Source organism: Halichoerus grypus, chromosome 2 (genome assembly GCF_964656455.1).
Source record: "Halichoerus grypus chromosome 2, mHalGry1.hap1.1, whole genome shotgun sequence".
Classification (NCBI taxonomy): Eukaryota; Metazoa; Chordata; class Mammalia; order Carnivora; family Phocidae; genus Halichoerus; species Halichoerus grypus.
The window spans coordinates 124,551,111-124,568,732 of NC_135713.1; the positions used below are offsets into that span (position 1 = coordinate 124,551,111).

The 17,622-nt window shown below is 41.0% G+C and overlaps 1 protein-coding gene across 1 annotated transcript; it reads left to right on the forward strand.

Annotated features, from left to right (window-relative positions):
• Positions 1-1,694: 1,694 nt before the first annotated feature.
• On the forward strand, positions 1,695-17,622 carry SKP1 (S-phase kinase associated protein 1). Its single transcript, XM_036089067.2, has 6 exons — positions 1,695-1,854; positions 4,830-4,926; positions 10,148-10,221; positions 14,286-14,429; positions 15,903-16,043; positions 16,729-17,622. Exons 2-6 carry the CDS (start codon positions 4,830-4,832, stop codon positions 16,762-16,764), a joined length of 492 nt encoding a protein of 163 aa, XP_035944960.1. The 5' UTR covers positions 1,695-1,854; the 3' UTR covers positions 16,765-17,622.

Genomic DNA, 17,622 nt, shown 5'->3' on the forward strand with positions numbered 1-17,622 from the left:
TGAGCCACCCAGATGCCCCAAAGTAAAACATTTTTGAATATGTAATATATTCATATGGCTCGAAATCCAAAAGGTAGAAAAGGGCATAAAGCGAACAAATCACCCCAACCGCTGTACCCCAGTCACCTAGTTCCTTTCCCCATAAGGAACAATTTCTTGTGTATCTTTCCTGAGATAATCTATGAATATAAGAGTATATATGAATAAATGAAATCTGCATTTTAAAAACAAGCATCTCTTGGTCATTCTAACATTGGGGAGGTCCCCAGACATATTTGGAAAAGTACCCTTCTTCATGCTGGGTCCTCAGGCTGGGTGTGTGAGCGGGCATCGCTCAGTCCTTCCTGCTCAGGATGTTTAACAAGAGTTTGCAAGGTGCAACCTTGTATGCCACGGGCAAGGGAGCAAAGGGGTTGCAGTGGGCCTTGCCTAGGGGACCTGAGTCTTGAGCTGCAGAGGGCAGGGCTGTGTTGGGGGGAAAAAAGTATGAGAGCTGTAGGTCCTTTCATCTCTCTACCATCAGCTGTTGCACCTGGCAGACACTGGATACCACAGCTTGCAGACAAAGACCTGGTAACCCAAGAAGCTGCTTGGCCTCCCTGCCCAGTCCCATCCCAGAAGAGCTGCAGGCCTCTGGTTTCCTTAGGGGGCCCTGTGTGGAAGTGTCTTTTGTCTCCCTGGCGTCAGGAATCCCATCACATGCCTGGTGGTTAGGTGAGACAGGCGCCTCAGTCTCCTAGGGAGGGGTGGCAATGTTCACCCAGCAGCAATGGGGTGGAGTCCCACAGAGCCCCTGACTGGATGGCATGGGGCTGGGGGGGCAGTGTCTTGCCACAAACTCTAACGCCTCTCCTTTAGCGTTGGCTTCATCCCACGGACCCAGCCGACTTCAGCGAGCATCCCATACAAGAGTTCTGTGCATGCTGCACCCTGGCTGCCTGGTTCCCCCCCAGAATCCCGCAGCACTGCCTCACACACACGTCTGCTCAGTACTCAGTACTCGGTACTCAGTACACGACTGCTGAGTGAATGGATTTTCGCTGCTAGTGAGACCTCCTTTCCAGACTTGGGGTTTTGCTGCAACAATGGTTCTTGCGGCCTGGAGGCCTCTTCAGAAAACAACGGTAGGAAACAAGGCTGAAGAGCACTACACTGTGTTGTTCTGAATCTGTTCCGAGGTATAAAGCTGGGAAAGGGCAACACTTCACCTCACGGGTTATTGTGGAGAGTGAGCTAACGCATGCTGGGCTCAGGGGATGTCACCGAGGGCCCGAGAGGAATCTCAGAGCGGTGACTGCCACTGCCCATCTGTCATTCTTCCTCCGGGCCCCCTTTCCCCGTCATGAAAGGAGAGCCACAGCCCCTCCCCAACACTAAGCCCTCCGCGCCACACACCCACTCGCAGTTTCTAGGCTTTTCAGGGCTGGGGTCTTTAACTCGGTTTAGGCCAGCCCCTGCCTGAAGGACCCTTGCAGGCTGCGGAGTACCCCAGCCAGTCCCGCGTTCCTGCTTTAGAGGACAGCGAGCCGCGCTTGCGGGGGTGGGGCCGGGTGGGGCACGGGCGGCGGCGGGGTAAGAACGAAGCCCTGCCCCCGCGCCGTCGCGCCCGCCGCCGGTCCGCGCCCGCCCCACCCCCCCCTTCCTCCGCCTGCGTCAGGCGATCTCGGCGGCCAGCCCCACCGGCTCTGTGACGTCACGGGTCCCGGGGTCCTCGGCGCCTGCGCCCGCTCCTATAAAGGCCGACGCCGCGCCTCGCCGCCGTAGTGGCCTTGTTCTCCGCCTTTCTCTTCTCGTAGCTGAGGCCGCTCTGTTCCTGTCAGCCTACGGCCCGCAGTCTGCCTGAGACCGAGCACCGTGAGTGGCCGCCGACCGAGCGGGAAGGGGCGGTGGCGCCGTGGATTGCCAGCTGGGTGGCCGCACGGTTGCGGCTTTGGCCTGCCGGAGGCGGGAGGCACCTGGGCCTGGCCTCCCTCAGGCCCAGTGGAACCCGTCGCGGACCCTGTTCTCGGGAGGTGCCGGCGGGCCCCTCTCCTGGCCGCGCGTCCTCACGGCGCCTCGTGGGCGACGGGGCGGGCGGGCGGGAGAAGATGCGAGCAGGGCCGGGAATTGGTCCTTCCTCGCACGGGGCGAGTGTCCGCCTGCGCGGAGCTCGGTTGCAAGGCCCAGGCTGCGGCCCGGAGCCTCCCTTGGCCCTGAGCCTGCCGGCCTCGGGGACCCAGGGCGGGGATGGCGGCGGGGCTTTCAGTGGAGGTCCCTAGGCTGTCGTGAGCGTGGGCGTGTGTGCGTGTTTGTTGTTTCGGTGTCCGGAAGGAGCGTGGCGGTGGGAGTCTGGGAGCGCTGGATTTTTCGCTCCCATCCTTTCTCTTCCTTTTATCTGGCGTCACTAGTCACCGGTCCTGGCTAACTGTGCTTGGGCCGCATGTTTGCCCAGCAGGCTGCCTGCGCCTTCAGAATTTCTCTCTCCATTATTTTGCCATAGCTTGGAGTTGGTGAAACAACTGTTGAAATAGCAGATGTTCTTATGGTAGTGGCGTGACTTTTAGGAGGCCCAACTCTTTCAAAGCCAGACACTTTAAGTTTTACAGGAATTGGAGGTTTACCTGGATCAAGATCTCAGGTTTGGCTTTTGGGGTCATGAATTTTTCATCAGAGCCTCACAATAGAATGTATCTGTGTCGTAGAGCAATGCAGACTTGTCCATTCTGCTTTCAAAAAGGTGTCAGAATTCGGGTCACTGAAAACACAGGTTTTTCTTTACGTTGTTGATAGAATCTACTTCATGCCAGTCATGGAGGGTGATTGATTTTCAAGATAAGGAACTTAAGGAATTGTCTTGAAAGCATGTCAAAATCTCGTCCATTATCATCATTACACTTTTGCACTGAATTCTAGCTCTATGACATTAAAAAAACTTCTCTTTGAGTATTAAATTTGGGATCACAAAGTGCATTCAGTTACGGATTAACCCATTGCCTCCCTGCTTATTTAATAAGATCTCAACTCCCTAAAGAGTAACTTAATACAGGAATTTGACTATGACTAAGCAGATGTGGTTATTTACCATGAGTTATTTGAAAGAAGTATGAAATGATCATCGTGCTTAAAAGTAATTTTATCAACTATATTGCCAGACTTGTCTTTCTGTAGTATTCATTCCAGTACTATGGAATATAAAAAGAACATAGAATGTTTTGTAATTAAAAATTGGGTTCCTGTTAAAATATTTCTTTGGGGGATACCTTTTGTTACTGCCTTGTCACAGGGAAGGTCCTCTGCTCTGGCCCTTCTCCACTGAATAGAACAACTGCATTATTGGCAAGCACTAAGCAACATGGAGGAACAGACATATTTGTGAACTGAAAAGTGAAATCTGAATCTCTCCAACCATGGATGAGTGAGAGCAGGATATTTCAGTGGCTGATTTTAAAACATAGCTTTACCTTTTTGCTTTCTTTCTCTAACAGCTTATTTGGGGAATGGAGATAATTGCCTAAGAAAAGCAGAATGAATATTTTAACTGATTTAATGGAGGCTTTGATCCTAAAATAGGTGCAGTGAATGTTTTAAATGCCAAATTCTACACTCTCGAGTTAATAGTGACATTGCAGGATTATGAATACCTGAGAAGCATGGGCCTTTAAAATCTATATTTGATATTTGAAGGGATCATGAAGTAATCGTTAGAGTCAGGTGTTGCCGCCCTTCCTCCTTCCCTCAAGACTCTGAAGATAAATTGATGGCTTAGAACTTTTCATTCTAAATAAGTGTTTTTTTGGTTTTTGCTAGAACTCAAGTCCTTTGTAGTTAATTGCTTAACTAATTTTTATTTAAGAGGTACCTTTTTCCCAATGACTCAGAATTAACCTGAGTTGTTAAATACATTTTTGAAGCAAGTAACATGTAATTTCTATGAGAATTTTAGCAGAAGAACTCAAACTTGGGCACCTGGACAGTCAGTAATGAAAGATAAAAAGGACTGTTAAATTTAAGTACCTTATTTGGTTTAGCAGATTGGATGGACATTTGTTTATCCTTAAAGATATTATTATCTTATATATTTTACATTGATGCAAACATAAAATAAGAATATTCTCATACACTCTTTGGATCACAACTCATTTTTCAGTGGTAAATCTCAGTATTGGAAAATTTATATCTTATTTTGTAGCTTTATTTTGGACTGACTACTCTCTGGTTTGCAGGAGGTTTACTGTGGCAGCTAACTATTCAGATGAGAGTAGTCAGTATTTAGTGAAAGCAGAAAGGCAGGCAAAGGGGTGCCTGGGTGATGCAGTCCGTTAAGCCTCCGACTCTTCGTTTTGGCTCCAGCCATGATCTCAGGGTCATGGGGATCAGGCCCCACGTAGGGCTCTATGCTCCGCAGAGAGTCTGCTTAAGATTCTCTCTCCCTCTGCCCCTCCCCAACGTGCATATGTGTGTGCGCACATGTGGTCTCTCTCTCCTGCTCTCTTTAAAATAAATATATCTTTAAAAAAATGCAGGCACAGACTAAATAAGTTTATTTTAACTATATTTTGCATTAAAAATATAGGATATAACTCTTAAATTTATACCAGTAGTAGTTCAGTAGGGCAAGCCTTAAAAACTTGTGTTCCTAGGAGTTATACTTTGAAAAAATTGACAGCAACATTTCTATGCTAGCCTGTGAATAACCATTTGCAGTGTTTTACAGGGTTATATAGATACTACATGGCCTTAGGATTTTATAGGTAATAAGTTAGAGGTCTTCTAAGAACAGACTGTAGTTTATAAAATGTATAAAACTAATCTCTCTTAAATTTCAAATTCAATATAATACCTTTTTTTAGATGCCTTCAATTAAGTTGCAGAGTTCCGATGGAGAGATATTTGAGGTTGATGTTGAAATTGCCAAACAGTCTGTGACTATCAAGACCATGTTGGAAGGTAAGTTTATTAGAAAACCTGGGTCAGGGGAGAGAGGAAGTAATATTTAGTTGGAGATAACCCGTGAACATTGAATTTATACAAGTCATCACAATTTGTCACTAAATGCTCAGGAGTATGAAGGGGTCATGTTTGCATTTTTTAAATTAAAGAATTAACTGCATCTTTCTGATAGAGAACATCCTTTCTGCATTGTTTGAATTAATGGACTTTTTTCATATAGATAAGACCATAAGCTAATACTGAAGTGATTTCTAAGCATCAGACAATGACCCAATTCTGTTTCAAGTGAGTATGGATTCACAGTTTCTAATGAGAAAAATAAAAGGCTCTGAAAAAGAGATACCTTCCTATATGTATCTAAATACACTGCTTTGTTTCAACAGAGAAGTAAGCTGAGTAGCTGGTAAACTGAGACGTCTTTTTTTTTTAACCAAGTTTTCCATTTTGTCCATGTTGTCATTCCTCTGAAATTGCTGCAAAGCATATACACAGCACATTGAAGAAATAAGGTTAGAAAACAGGTCCTGAAACATTTTGAAACTTTAACTAGTTAAAATCAATCTTAATATTAACCAGTGGGCTGACGGACATTAGTAGTATATGGAGACATTACAATTCAATTTCTAGCATTGGTGAAAAAAAAATTGACAGTAATAAGACTGTTCTTTAGTATTCAAATATAAAAGGTTTTTATGTAGCTTATGCTTAAGTGAAAAGTTATGTGCCAAGCACTAGCTATGGGGGTGAAAGGAAGATAAGTGAGAAATAGTCTTTGCTCTTGAAGAATTTATAAACTAGGAAGGGAGAAAGACACCAAAGAAGACAGACTGTCACATGGTGTAATTAGTGTGTTAGTATAGTGTGCTGAGTGGTGCTGGGGGAACGACTTGGCTGATGTTATTTTTCAAGCTTGTGGAGAGACTACAGTGGGTAGTACTAATGAGGTGATAATTTCAAATCTAGTAAAATTAGGGTGTTTTGGGAGATTATTCTGAGGTAAAGTAGACAAGATGTGTTAGAGAAAAGTAGAGTCGAGGTTTCTGGTTGGGGTTTATTGGTATGGAATGAGATTGTGTTATTGTAGTTGGTAGAACTGAAGAATGGGTTTGAGAGAAATGGGAAAAAAATGACTTTGAGGTGACCATGTTAGGTATGTTTGATCCCCCTGCCCAGAAGATTTTTGTAACAGTCTACTAGGCAGTTGAGTATGTGGATCTTGGCCTCTGAGCTGTGGACTGCTGGAGATACATAGACTTTGTGTGGTGGATTATAGGAGTATTTATCTATGGGAGTAAATGAGGTTGGCAGTCAGCTATATTGGAATGGCAGGCAGGTGGTGTTTCTCGAGTAGAAGTCAGAAGTGGAGAATCGGTGGAGTAAGATTTATGGAAGCCAAGGGAAGAGGGAGGCATTTTGAGGTGACCAGAATGATTATCACATTCATATACTGCACAGTTGTCATTTGGAATTTCATAGTAAGTTAGAGGATTTCTTAATGGCATTTATTAGGTGTGGTAGAGGCAAAAGCTAAATTGCAGAGGGTGTGTCTTTTCTAAGCTGGTGACTTCTGTTTGCTGATAAAAGCTGAACATGTAACTCTTTTTTGGTAATTAGTACCAATCAGGTGGCACTTACAGTCTTGTATCCTGGTAACTTAAATAAATAGATCACTCCTATTGAGTTGTAAACCCCTTGGTACATCCCACAGTCACTGTTCACCAAGTACCTGTTGAATGAAGAACTATGGTATGGTCACTAATAAAGAGTGTGAAAGCAATCCAAGTGTCCCTAAAGGCAGGTGAGTAAGGCTTTATCTAGAAGATGTAGAAACTGATACCAAAATTTGCTGCCTGAATACTTGCTTTGACAATGGAAATGTTCTTTATTTCATCTTAGTTGGTGTCTGGCACACTAATCTGTCCTGTGCTGCTTTAAAGAAGCATTTGCCAGTGTAAGAACATAGGGCTCCGTGAAGGTTTTCCACGCCTCTGATCACTGAAGCAAGGGGAGTGATAGACAGCAACAGTTAAATGATTCTTTTCTTCCATAGCCTTTGGGTATCAGAGGGTGAATGGTTTTAAGTACCAGTGGTTTATATAGAATTCTAACTGGTTCAGGATTGGAGTCTATTGAATTTGGCAACTTACTGCTTTTCTTGTTTTACATCTGCAGGATATCTGATAATGGTTTTTTTGTGACTTAGAAAACAAAAATAAAACCTAATCACAGGATAATCAGAAGTGAAAATCTTGGCATGTGTACATGTGGATTGACTGATTTGTTCAAGTCCAGGTTGTGGTATCAGGATACAGTTGTCTTTCAGAAGTCCTTGAAACTAAATAGCTTAAAGGAATGACTGTTGATACTTGTGCATTCAGTCTAAAAGTAGAAAAGACATTGTACATCCTTGTTTAAATGCTAGAGAAGTGATCTTTTACAACTGTAAGGCCCTTATTTTTAATACGACTTAAGTCTTCTTCCAAATAATGTTTGGATCTAAACTAGTTGGTCTTCTGTATTATGTTTTCTGTGCTATCTTGATTCCCCAAACACAAGTATTTTATATAGTGTAACTTTGTTTTCTCCCCTCTGATTAAGAATACTTCATACTAGTACAGGAAAAGCAAAAGGGAGCTTAGTCCAAATTGACACAGTCATTTTTATAGTTTTACTCTAGATTGAGATGGGATCAAGGAGCAACATTAGTAGAAAGGAGGAGGGGAAATGAGTGATCCATCTCTACAGGAAAATAAGATACTTCTTGAATCTTTACCACTCCAGTGAAACTGCTCGTTAAGCTCAGTGACTGCCATGTTGGCATGTGCGTCGTTTTATGTTTGATTTCTCATCTAGACCAGTTGACACCATTTGATCATCCCCTTCTACATTCCACTTCCAGGATACTTTAGTTACTACTCACTCACTCACAGCTTTTTGTCTTCTCATCTTTAATGCTTGTAATTCCCAAGGGCTGGGTTAATCATTGAACCTCTTCATCATATTTATACTCCTTCATTCCCTTGGTCATCTCACCTAGTCTGATAGTGTTATAAGCCGTCTATACACCAATTCCCCAAACTATCCACAATTCTGATCTCTTTTGGTGTTTAGACTTGGCATAATTTAACTGCTTGGTCTACCCTTGCATCTCTAATAGGTACCTCAGACTTAGGAAACTAGAGTTCTTAATTCCCAGCCCTTCACAGTAACAGTTCTCTGACAGCCTTCCCCATATCAGTTAATGGTAACTGCATGGCAGTTTCATCCATCTAGTTGTTCATGTCATAAACCTTAGTCTTCCCTGACTCACATTGTATTTGCCATCTGTTGGCAAATCTTTTTGCCTCTGCCATCGAAATGCGTCCAGAATTGGATCATTTCTTCTTCCATAGCTGTAAACCTGTATAAGCCACCATCTTGTGCTTGGATTATTGCCAGCCCCATAGTTGATTTCCTTCTTTTCTCTGCTGCTCTCTACCATCTCTTCCCAATACAGTAGCTAAAATGTTTGAGACCCTGTTACCGTCAGGTCCCCTGTCACTGGTCTCATCTACTCCTTTCACCCTTGCTAACCATGCTCTAGTAACACTAGATTGCTTTAGTGTTATTAGGACATTCCAGGCTGTCCTATCAGAAGGCCTTTGCATTTGTCATTTCCACTGCTTAGGTGTTCTCTCTCCTTTAGGATTTTACTACAGTGTCATCTTGTCAGTGAGACATCTTGAGCAGTTCTATCTAAAAGTGCAACAATTCTTTTCTGTCCTCCGGTATTCATTGCTGACTCTCCATTGCCTGGGACACCTGTTACACATCGGAGCTCAAATGGTTTGACTCAACACTGGCCATGTCAGCATAACTGATACTCAGCTATAACCAATATAGAGCTGAAGTAACTTGCAGCCTCTAATACTGGTACTTGCTAACTATTAAATAACTTTGGGCAGCTCTTTTTTAAGTCATGTAGAAACTGAAGGACAGACCCATTGGCATGAAAAATACTCTTACTTAGAATCTTTAATTTTTATTTGTTTTAAAGATTTTATTTATTTGCCAGAGAGAGCGAGCGAGCACACAAGCAGGGAGAGTGGCAGGCAGAGGGAGAAGCAGTCTCCCCTCTGAGCAAGGAGCCCGATGTGGGACTCGATCCCAGGACCCTGGGCTCATGACCTGAGCCAAAGGCAGACGCTTAACCGACTGAGCCACCCAGGCGTCCTTAAGTAACAGGGATTTTAATTTTAAGTTTTTTCTTTGGACTTAACCGATCACTTTGAGAATTTGGAAGTTAGCCTTTTTACTAGGACAACCTGTAGATTCAAAATTATAGATAATATGTATGTGATGAATAACAGGTATACACTGAAATTGAGTCCCTCAACCCGCATTGTTGTTAACTTCCCTACAGATAATATTGTTAACAATTTCTTATGTATCCTTCTGGAGATATTTTAAAATTTAAATACATAAGTGTAGGGGCGCCTGGGTGGCTCAGTCAGTTAAGCGTCTGCCTTCGGCTCAGGTCATGATCCCAGGGTCCTGGGATCGGGCCCCGCATTGGACTCCCTGCTCTGTGGGAAGTCTGCTTCTCCCTCTGCCTCTCCCCTTGCTTGTGTTCCTGCTCTTGCTATCTCTCTCTGTCAAATAAATAAAATCTTAAAAAAACAAAAACAAAAAACAACAAACAAAACCTTAATCCTGAAATCATACCCAGTATGTATGGAGCTGCCTGCCTTATTTTTGTCAGTGGCTGCATGATTTGTTTTGTGTGTATATATATACATCTTTGGGCTTCGGATTTTAATAGATTGAGATTCTGTTACTTGAAATACTTTTTATTCTATTTTTCTAAATGCTGCCCATCTAAAGAGTTTGGTATAAAAAGTAAGGATAAGGGTCTGGCTTCGATTCCCTCCCCCACACACACATGGCTTTCCAGTCATCTCAATCCCCCTTGTTATTAAGTTACTTTTCTTCCTCATTAAGGATTCTGTTTATGTAATATTCCTGTATTTGTCTACTCCTACAACTTAATATAGTTTTGGGTGGTTTATGGACCTCTTGTTAGAAACTGCTTATTTTAAATGCTCATAAGAGAACTGTTTTAAGTAGAGGATTTTTCACGGTCTTTTAGACAACGTCTTACAAGGTACTTGAGATGTCTGGTTGGTGTAAATGTTATAATAGAATTGAAATAATGATAGCTCTCTTCTGGTTTTCTTAGATTTGGGAATGGATGATGAGGGAGATGATGACCCAGTTCCTCTACCAAATGTTAACGCAGCAATATTAAAAAAGGTAAGGTAACAAACTATGTACTTGAATATGTACTTTTCTTTTGTCATTTAACATCTTGGTGATCTTCCTATACTGCTACATAGGTAGCTTCCTTACCCAGACGGATTATGACTCTAGGTGTCTGTTGTATTTATTTAACCAGGCCCTGTGAATATTTGAGTTGTGTAGTCTTTTTTTTTTTTTTTGAGTAGGCTCCATGCCCAGTGCAGAGCGCAGTGTGGGGCTTGAACTCACCACCCTGACATCAAGACCTGAGCTGAGATCAAGAGTCGGACACTTAAACTGACTGAGCCACCCAGTCACCCCAAGTTGTGTAGTCTTTTTGATAAAAACATTTAAATTACTGAAATACAACAGTATGTGCTTAGCAAAAAGGAAAAAAATTTTTGTTTGTCCACTGAATAGCTGTGCCTCAAAGGGAGCTTGAGAACAAATGTACCCCCACTGTTGATCACCTTACCTTGTGTTTAAGCATAAAAGGCTCTTGACATTGAATAGAATTTTAGTGTTTCAGGGCACATGGCTCCTTAACAGAGCCAGCTATTTACTTGCATGCTCATTTGGAGAAACAGCACCTAGTTATTACAGGGCAGAGGAAGTAAGCAAGGCTTAGAGATGGGAATGGTTGGTTCCATTTGGCCCCTTTCTCAGAGATTTTCAAAAGTCATTAGCCATATGCAATTTCATCTTCTGCTTTCTCTTGACCCTGGTGTAAGATGCAGCTGTGCTGCATATTTTTCCATGTCTTATCATAATTGGCTATTATCAGTTCTTTTAATTGCTCTAGACTGGGTAAAAAGTGATTCTCTAAGCCTGAACATTTTTTACATGTATTACTGGCCATTTATATTTCCTGCTTTGTTTTCCTTTGCATGTCTTTCTAATGGGCTTTTAAAAAAATTGTTATGGGGCGCCTGGGTGGCTCAGTCGTTAAGCATCTGCCTTTAGCTCAGGTCATGATCCTGGAGTCCCAGGATGGAGCCCCACATCAGGCTCCCTGCTCAGCAGGGAGTCTGCTTCTCCCTCTGACCCTCCCCTTTCTCGTGCTCTCTCTCTCTCTCTCAAATAAATAAAATCTTAAAAAAAAAGACTGAATAAGGGCGCCTGGGTGGCTCAGTCGTTAAGCGTCTGCCTTCGGCTCAGGTCATGATCCCAGGGTCCTGGGATCGAGCCCCCCATCGGGCTCCCTGCTCTGCGGGAAGCCTGCTTCTCCCTCTCCCACTCCCCCTGCTTGTGTTCCCTCTCTTGCTGTGTCTCTCTCTGTCAAAAAATAAATAAAATCTTTAAAAAAAAAAAAAAATTGTTATAAATATACATAACATCAAAATTACCATTTTTAACTTTTTTATGTAGACAGTTCAGTGGCATTAAGTACATTTGCACTGCTGTGCAATCACCACGACTTACCATCTCCAGAAATTTTTCATCATTGCAAACTGAAACTCTGTACCCTTTAAACAATAACTCATCAATACTCCCTGCCTCCGGCCCCTTGTAACCACTATTCTACTTTCTGTCTCTATGAATTGGATTGTTGTGGGTACCTCCTGTAAGTGGGATTATACAATATTTGTCTTTTTGTTTCTGGCTTACTTCGCTTTGCATAATGTTTTCAAGGTTCATCCATTTTGTAGTCTAGTGGGCTTTTTATAGGAGTTGTTTATATAGCATTTCTATCACTTTGCATTGTCTTATGTCCGTTCATATTTTATGGTTTAGAAGCTTTATATTTTATCTAGTTAGATCTTCTGGGTATTGTCTTGCAATTAATATTATATTATATACTAATGTAAAGTGCATCTAAAAGGACTTAGTTTGCACTCATTCAAATGCCAGATATTTTTTAGGTGCTGGAGGTATAGCAGTGAACCAGAGAGGCTCTGCCCTTAGGGAATTAACATTCTAAAAGTGTGGGGGAAATGTATAATGTAAGAAATATGTCAGATGGGAAAGCTATGGAGTATAAGTGGGTTGATTGGTGGAGAGTTAGCTATTTTTAAAATAAAGGTGGTCAGGAAATGCCTTACTGAGAAGTTGATCTTTGAACAAAGACATGAATATGTGGGGGAAGAGAATTGTGGGCATTGGGATCAAGTGCAGTGACCCTAAGACAAGAGCATGCTCTACCTTTTGAGGAAAGGTGGGGAGGCAAGTGTGGTGACTAGAGCATAGTGAACAAGCAAGGAGTTAGTACAGAAGGTCAGAGTTGATGGGCTGGGTGATACAGGGCCACTTCTGAGAGTAAGTATTTTTTTTATTTGCATTATTAAGTCTTAGGCATATTTAAACTTACACACTGAATAATTGCATGATCCAAAAACTGTAAAAGTACACAGTAAAATCTCCCATCCTTGTCTCAATCTGACCTGAAACTCCCTCAAGTAATAATAATCAACATTAATTTTTTTTATTATTATTTTTTTAAAGATTTTATTTATTTATTTGACAGAGAGAGAGAGACTGTGAGAGAGGGAACACAAGCAGGGGGAGTGGGAGAGGGAGGAGGAGGCTTCCCGGGAACAGGGAGCCCGATGCAGGGCTCGATCCCAGGACCCTGGGACAATGACCTGAGCAGAGGGCAGACGCTTAACAACTGAGCCACCTAGGCGCCCCTCAACATTAATTTCTTACATGCTCTCTTAAGAGTTTTTTTTTGGGCGCCTGGGTGGCTCAGTCGTTAAGCGTCTGCCTTCGGCTCAGGTCATGATCCCAGGGTCCTGGGATCGAGTCCCACATCGGGCTCCCTGCTCGGCAGGAAGCCTGCTTCTCCCTCTCCCACTCCCCCTGCTTGTGTTCCTGCTCTCGCTATGTCTCTCTCTGTCAAATAAATAAATAAAATCTTTAAAAAAAAAAAAAAAATTTTTTTTAATACCTACATAAACAAATACTAATTGCTGTTTTTTTCTTACACAACTGGAATACTTCTTAAAAAGATAATATTTCATGAAAACTCCTAGCTTGGCTTTTCCTTCTAGAATAGATCTTTCCTTTTTTACCTCTGACAGTATAATTTCTTAGCTCTGCCTTTTTTTTTTTTTCAGCATTTTTTATTTCTCCAGCATTATATACTATGAACAAAATTTGATCATACAGAAAAGTGATATTACACAGCAAAACCCCATTTACCTGCCACCTAGATTCTACAACTTGTAACACTTTCAGTGTTGATTTAGGCCGTTATGATGGTACATGTGGTTTAACCTGCTTCCTGAAACTTGATATATGTTTATTCCCCTATGAAGGGGTCATTTCTGCTTTTCTTACTTTGTTCTTACACTCAGTAGTCTCGTGATATTTAGAATTGCTTGGTGATAATGTATGCATATCCTCATTTTCACTAGGTATAGGTAGTTGCTAGATTACTTTTCAAAGGGATTATACCAATTTACACTCTCCATTATAAGAGTTCATGTTATCCTCACAATGTTGCCAGTGATGAGCATCAAAATCTTTTTTTTTTTTTTTTTTGGTCATTCTAGAGTAGGACCTGACTGGAGTATTGATTTTTGTATCTAATGAGACTGCACATTTTCTCCTGTTTGAGTATTCAGATTCCTTTGTGAATAGCCTGTTCATATCTATAGCCCGTTTCTTTGTAGTGATTTTTTTTCTTTTTAAAGTAAGCTCTATGCCCAATGTGGGGTTCAAACTCACAATCCTGAGATTGAATCACATGTTCTACTGCCTGAGTCAGCCAGGTGCCCCACTTTGTAGTGATTTTCAAAATTTATATTCTAGAGGGTAATCAATTACTTGTTCATGTTGCACGTATTTTCCACTCATTATCCTGTCTGACGTTGTGTATTTTTTTGCGAGGAGCTTTTTAATGTGGTCAAAATAGCAATCTATCTGCAAGGTTTGCTCTTCTCTAAGATCTTCCAGCCTCTAGGGTTATGAAGATTCCTCAAGCTTCAGTTTTGCTTTTCAAGCTCGGCCACTAATTTGCTTACTCAAGTCAGCTTCTAGCTAGTTCTTAGCCCATTGTTAGGAATAACCTTGCCCCAGTAGTGGAATGAGTACCTTGTGACGTAATGCCACAAAGGAATGAACTTTCTTTGTTACAGGTCATTCAGTGGTGCACCCACCACAAGGATGACCCCCCTCCTCCCGAGGATGATGAGAACAAAGAAAAGCGGACAGATGATATCCCTGTTTGGGACCAAGAATTCCTGAAAGTTGACCAAGGAACACTTTTTGAACTTATTCTGGTATGTTTCTTAATGCATTCTTTAAGATATCTCTAGTTCAGAGCCTTTAGCACTTGTAAGAGAGTTTGTTAAATTCATTGGTACTGAATTTTAATTCTCCCTCAACTCAAGTACGGTGGTATATTTAAATTCACATATTAACAATCACGTTAAATGCAAATGGTCTAAACAAAACAATTAAAGGGTACAGATTGTCACATCGGATTAAGAAAAAAAGGTTCAGCTGTGGTGTCCCCAAAACACCCACTTTAAAGACACACTTGATTAAATTATGATTAAAGATTAAATTGTGCTAACAGTAATCAAAAGAAAACTGCAGTGACTATTTTAAAGTAGATTTCAGAGCAAAGAATATCAGCAGGATTAAAGAGGGTCATTGCATAATGGTAAAGGGATAAGTCCAATATTAAGAGGACATGACAGTCCTAAATGTTTATCTATCTAAAAGATTTCCAAAAAGTGAAACAAAAACCAATAGAACTCAAAGGATAAATAGACAAATCCACTGTCTGCTGTCTCCCCTTAATTGATAAAACAAGTAGAACGAGTAAGGATGTAGAAGATTCAAATAACACTATTGACAGACTTGTTCTGATAGACATTTATAGACCATTAAATCTCATGACATGCAATGAATGCATTTTCAAGTGTGTACTATTAAGATCGACATGTTCAAGGTAAAACACAAGTCTCAAATTTGAAAGGATTCAAGGCACACTGTTTTCTGATCACAGTGAAATTAAATTAGAAGTCAATGAGTGAAAGCTATCTGGAAAAACTTAAGTAACTTCTCAGTAACCCATGAGTCAAAGAAGAAATCAAAAGAAAAATTGGAAAAGAGAATTAGAAATTTTATGCCAGAAAGTATTTTGATCTGAATGGAAATAAAAGCCAACATATGAGAATGTATGAGATGTAGCTGAAGTAGTATTCAGAGGGAAGTTGGTAGCACTAAAGCACCTGTATTGGAAAAGAAAAAAGTCTCAAATCAGCGATCTAAGCTTTTACCTTAAACTAGTCAAGGATGAAATTAAACCCAAAGAAAGGAAATGTTAAAGGTAGGAGCATAAATTTATATAACAGAAAACAGGAGAGAAAACCAAAGAATCTAAAAGCTCACTTTTTGAGAAGATCAGTAAAATGCAACGCTGTTATCGCTTCTGCCTCTGTAAATACTTTTGTCAAGATTTGCCATGTGGTGCTTGTGTGCCTGTGAGCACACCCACACACCCACAAGTAGTGGCCATTCTTTAGCATTTGAGGTGGTGTGGTTTGCTTAAGGCAGCAGCAGGACTCCATATTACAGAAGGTGTAACGAAGGGGATGTATGAAAATACTTCACCAAAGAATCTGATTTTCCCTTTAATTTCATGAAATTAGCATTTTAAGCTTAATTAGTATGGATTTACAGTCACTAACTTTGGATTTAGTTTAAAACATCACATATACTTTAATGAAAACAACACTTTCCAGGCTGCGAACTATTTAGACATCAAAGGTTTGCTTGATGTTACATGCAAGACTGTTGCCAATATGATCAAGGGGAAGACTCCTGAGGAGATCCGCAAGACCTTCAATATCAAAAATGACTTTACTGAAGAAGAGGAAGCCCAGGTAAGTTGCTCACAGCTTGTTCCTGATCACATGCTTTTTAAAAAAAAGTAAAACTCCAAACATGCCTGGAGATGGGTCTCTGTCAAGGAGACTTGACTTTCTGAAAGATGATAATAGGTACTTTCTGTGTCATAAAAAATACTCTTGTTGAGAGATTGGTCTGTGAGTCTAAACACTTACATGCTACCACTCTTGTATAAGCATAAGAACAATTAGTTTTCAAGGAAAGGTGCTCTTTGATATTTACTCCTTCACAGTTACTGGTTTGGGCACCTGGGACCTTAAATGTAAGCCATAACTATTTGACTTCAGAACAGCAGCCCCTGTGGGTGTTCTGCCAGGATACTTGAAAGCAACTTAGTGAATGGGGGAAGAAATGAATGAATAGATCAGTGTTGACACAGCTACAGACTAAAATAATGTGAATGAAGTATTTGAATTTGCTGTCAGTTCTGGTGACTGAAGCTTTAATTGCCCCATTGCTTTTGCTTTTTTGATCATTTCAGCAGGGCAGAATAAAAACCTGGGGAGGCGAAGAAGGGTAAGGAAGTATACTCATAACTGGGTATTTTTCTAGTTTTCCATCTGTCCCTTTGTGACCCTCCTCACAGGCTGTTAATGAATCATTAGGTAGTAGTCTTAAGAAAGACTACTTAAGGTACTTCCTTCTATCTGTCTCTTCTAGGTACGCAAAGAGAACCAGTGGTGTGAAGAGAAGTGAAATGTTATGCCTGACACTGTAACACTGTAAGGATTGTTCCAAATACTAGTTGCACTGCTCTGTTTATAATTGTTAATATTAGACAAACAGTAGACAAATGGCAGCAGCAAATCAGTTGTTTAAGCAGAATATTGTCCTCCTTGCATGTGTAGTTTGAGTACAGATTCCAAACTTATGGCTGAGTTTCTTCTAGTATGGATCAAAAGTTTCTTTTTTCTTTGCTCTAAATAAACCTGAACTGTGGGTTCTCTGTAGAAGGTGGCATTTTGGGCTTTCCAAAACTCTCTTTGTAAAGCGATTTCTGCCTAGTTTATTGTCTAGTTAACTTTAGTTTAATGACCTTTTAAAAGTTGGCATTGTAAATAAAACAAGTTGAAAAAAGTTTTCTGAAATAGAATTAACAACATATTCTTTTTATTCATGAGTTGGAAACTGGAAAAAGGCTACCTGAGGTAAATGTTTTGAGTGGGGTTATTAGGATGTCTTCCAGCTTCCTGGAGTCAAGGAGTACCACTGATATTGATTAGCCTGTATGTAGCAGGGCTCCCTTAATTGGATCTAAGGACTTGTTTTTGCATTTTTAATCCTCAGCTTTGAATATGTTGGCTAGAGACTCAGTTTACTACTCAGTTTGTGGTTTTGGGGGGAATATAGCCAGTCTGTTAGCTTTTCGATTAAAAAAGACAAATAACCCATGTGGTTATGTCATCTTCTTATAATCATTGATCCCATGTGGGGGAAACTTCACACTACTTGCATGTAAAAAATAATTTAACCTTTAACGTTAAAATGTCTGGCAAAACCTAGAAAGCATCCATCATGAATGCAAGATACTTTCAATAAAAAATAAGTTACGTA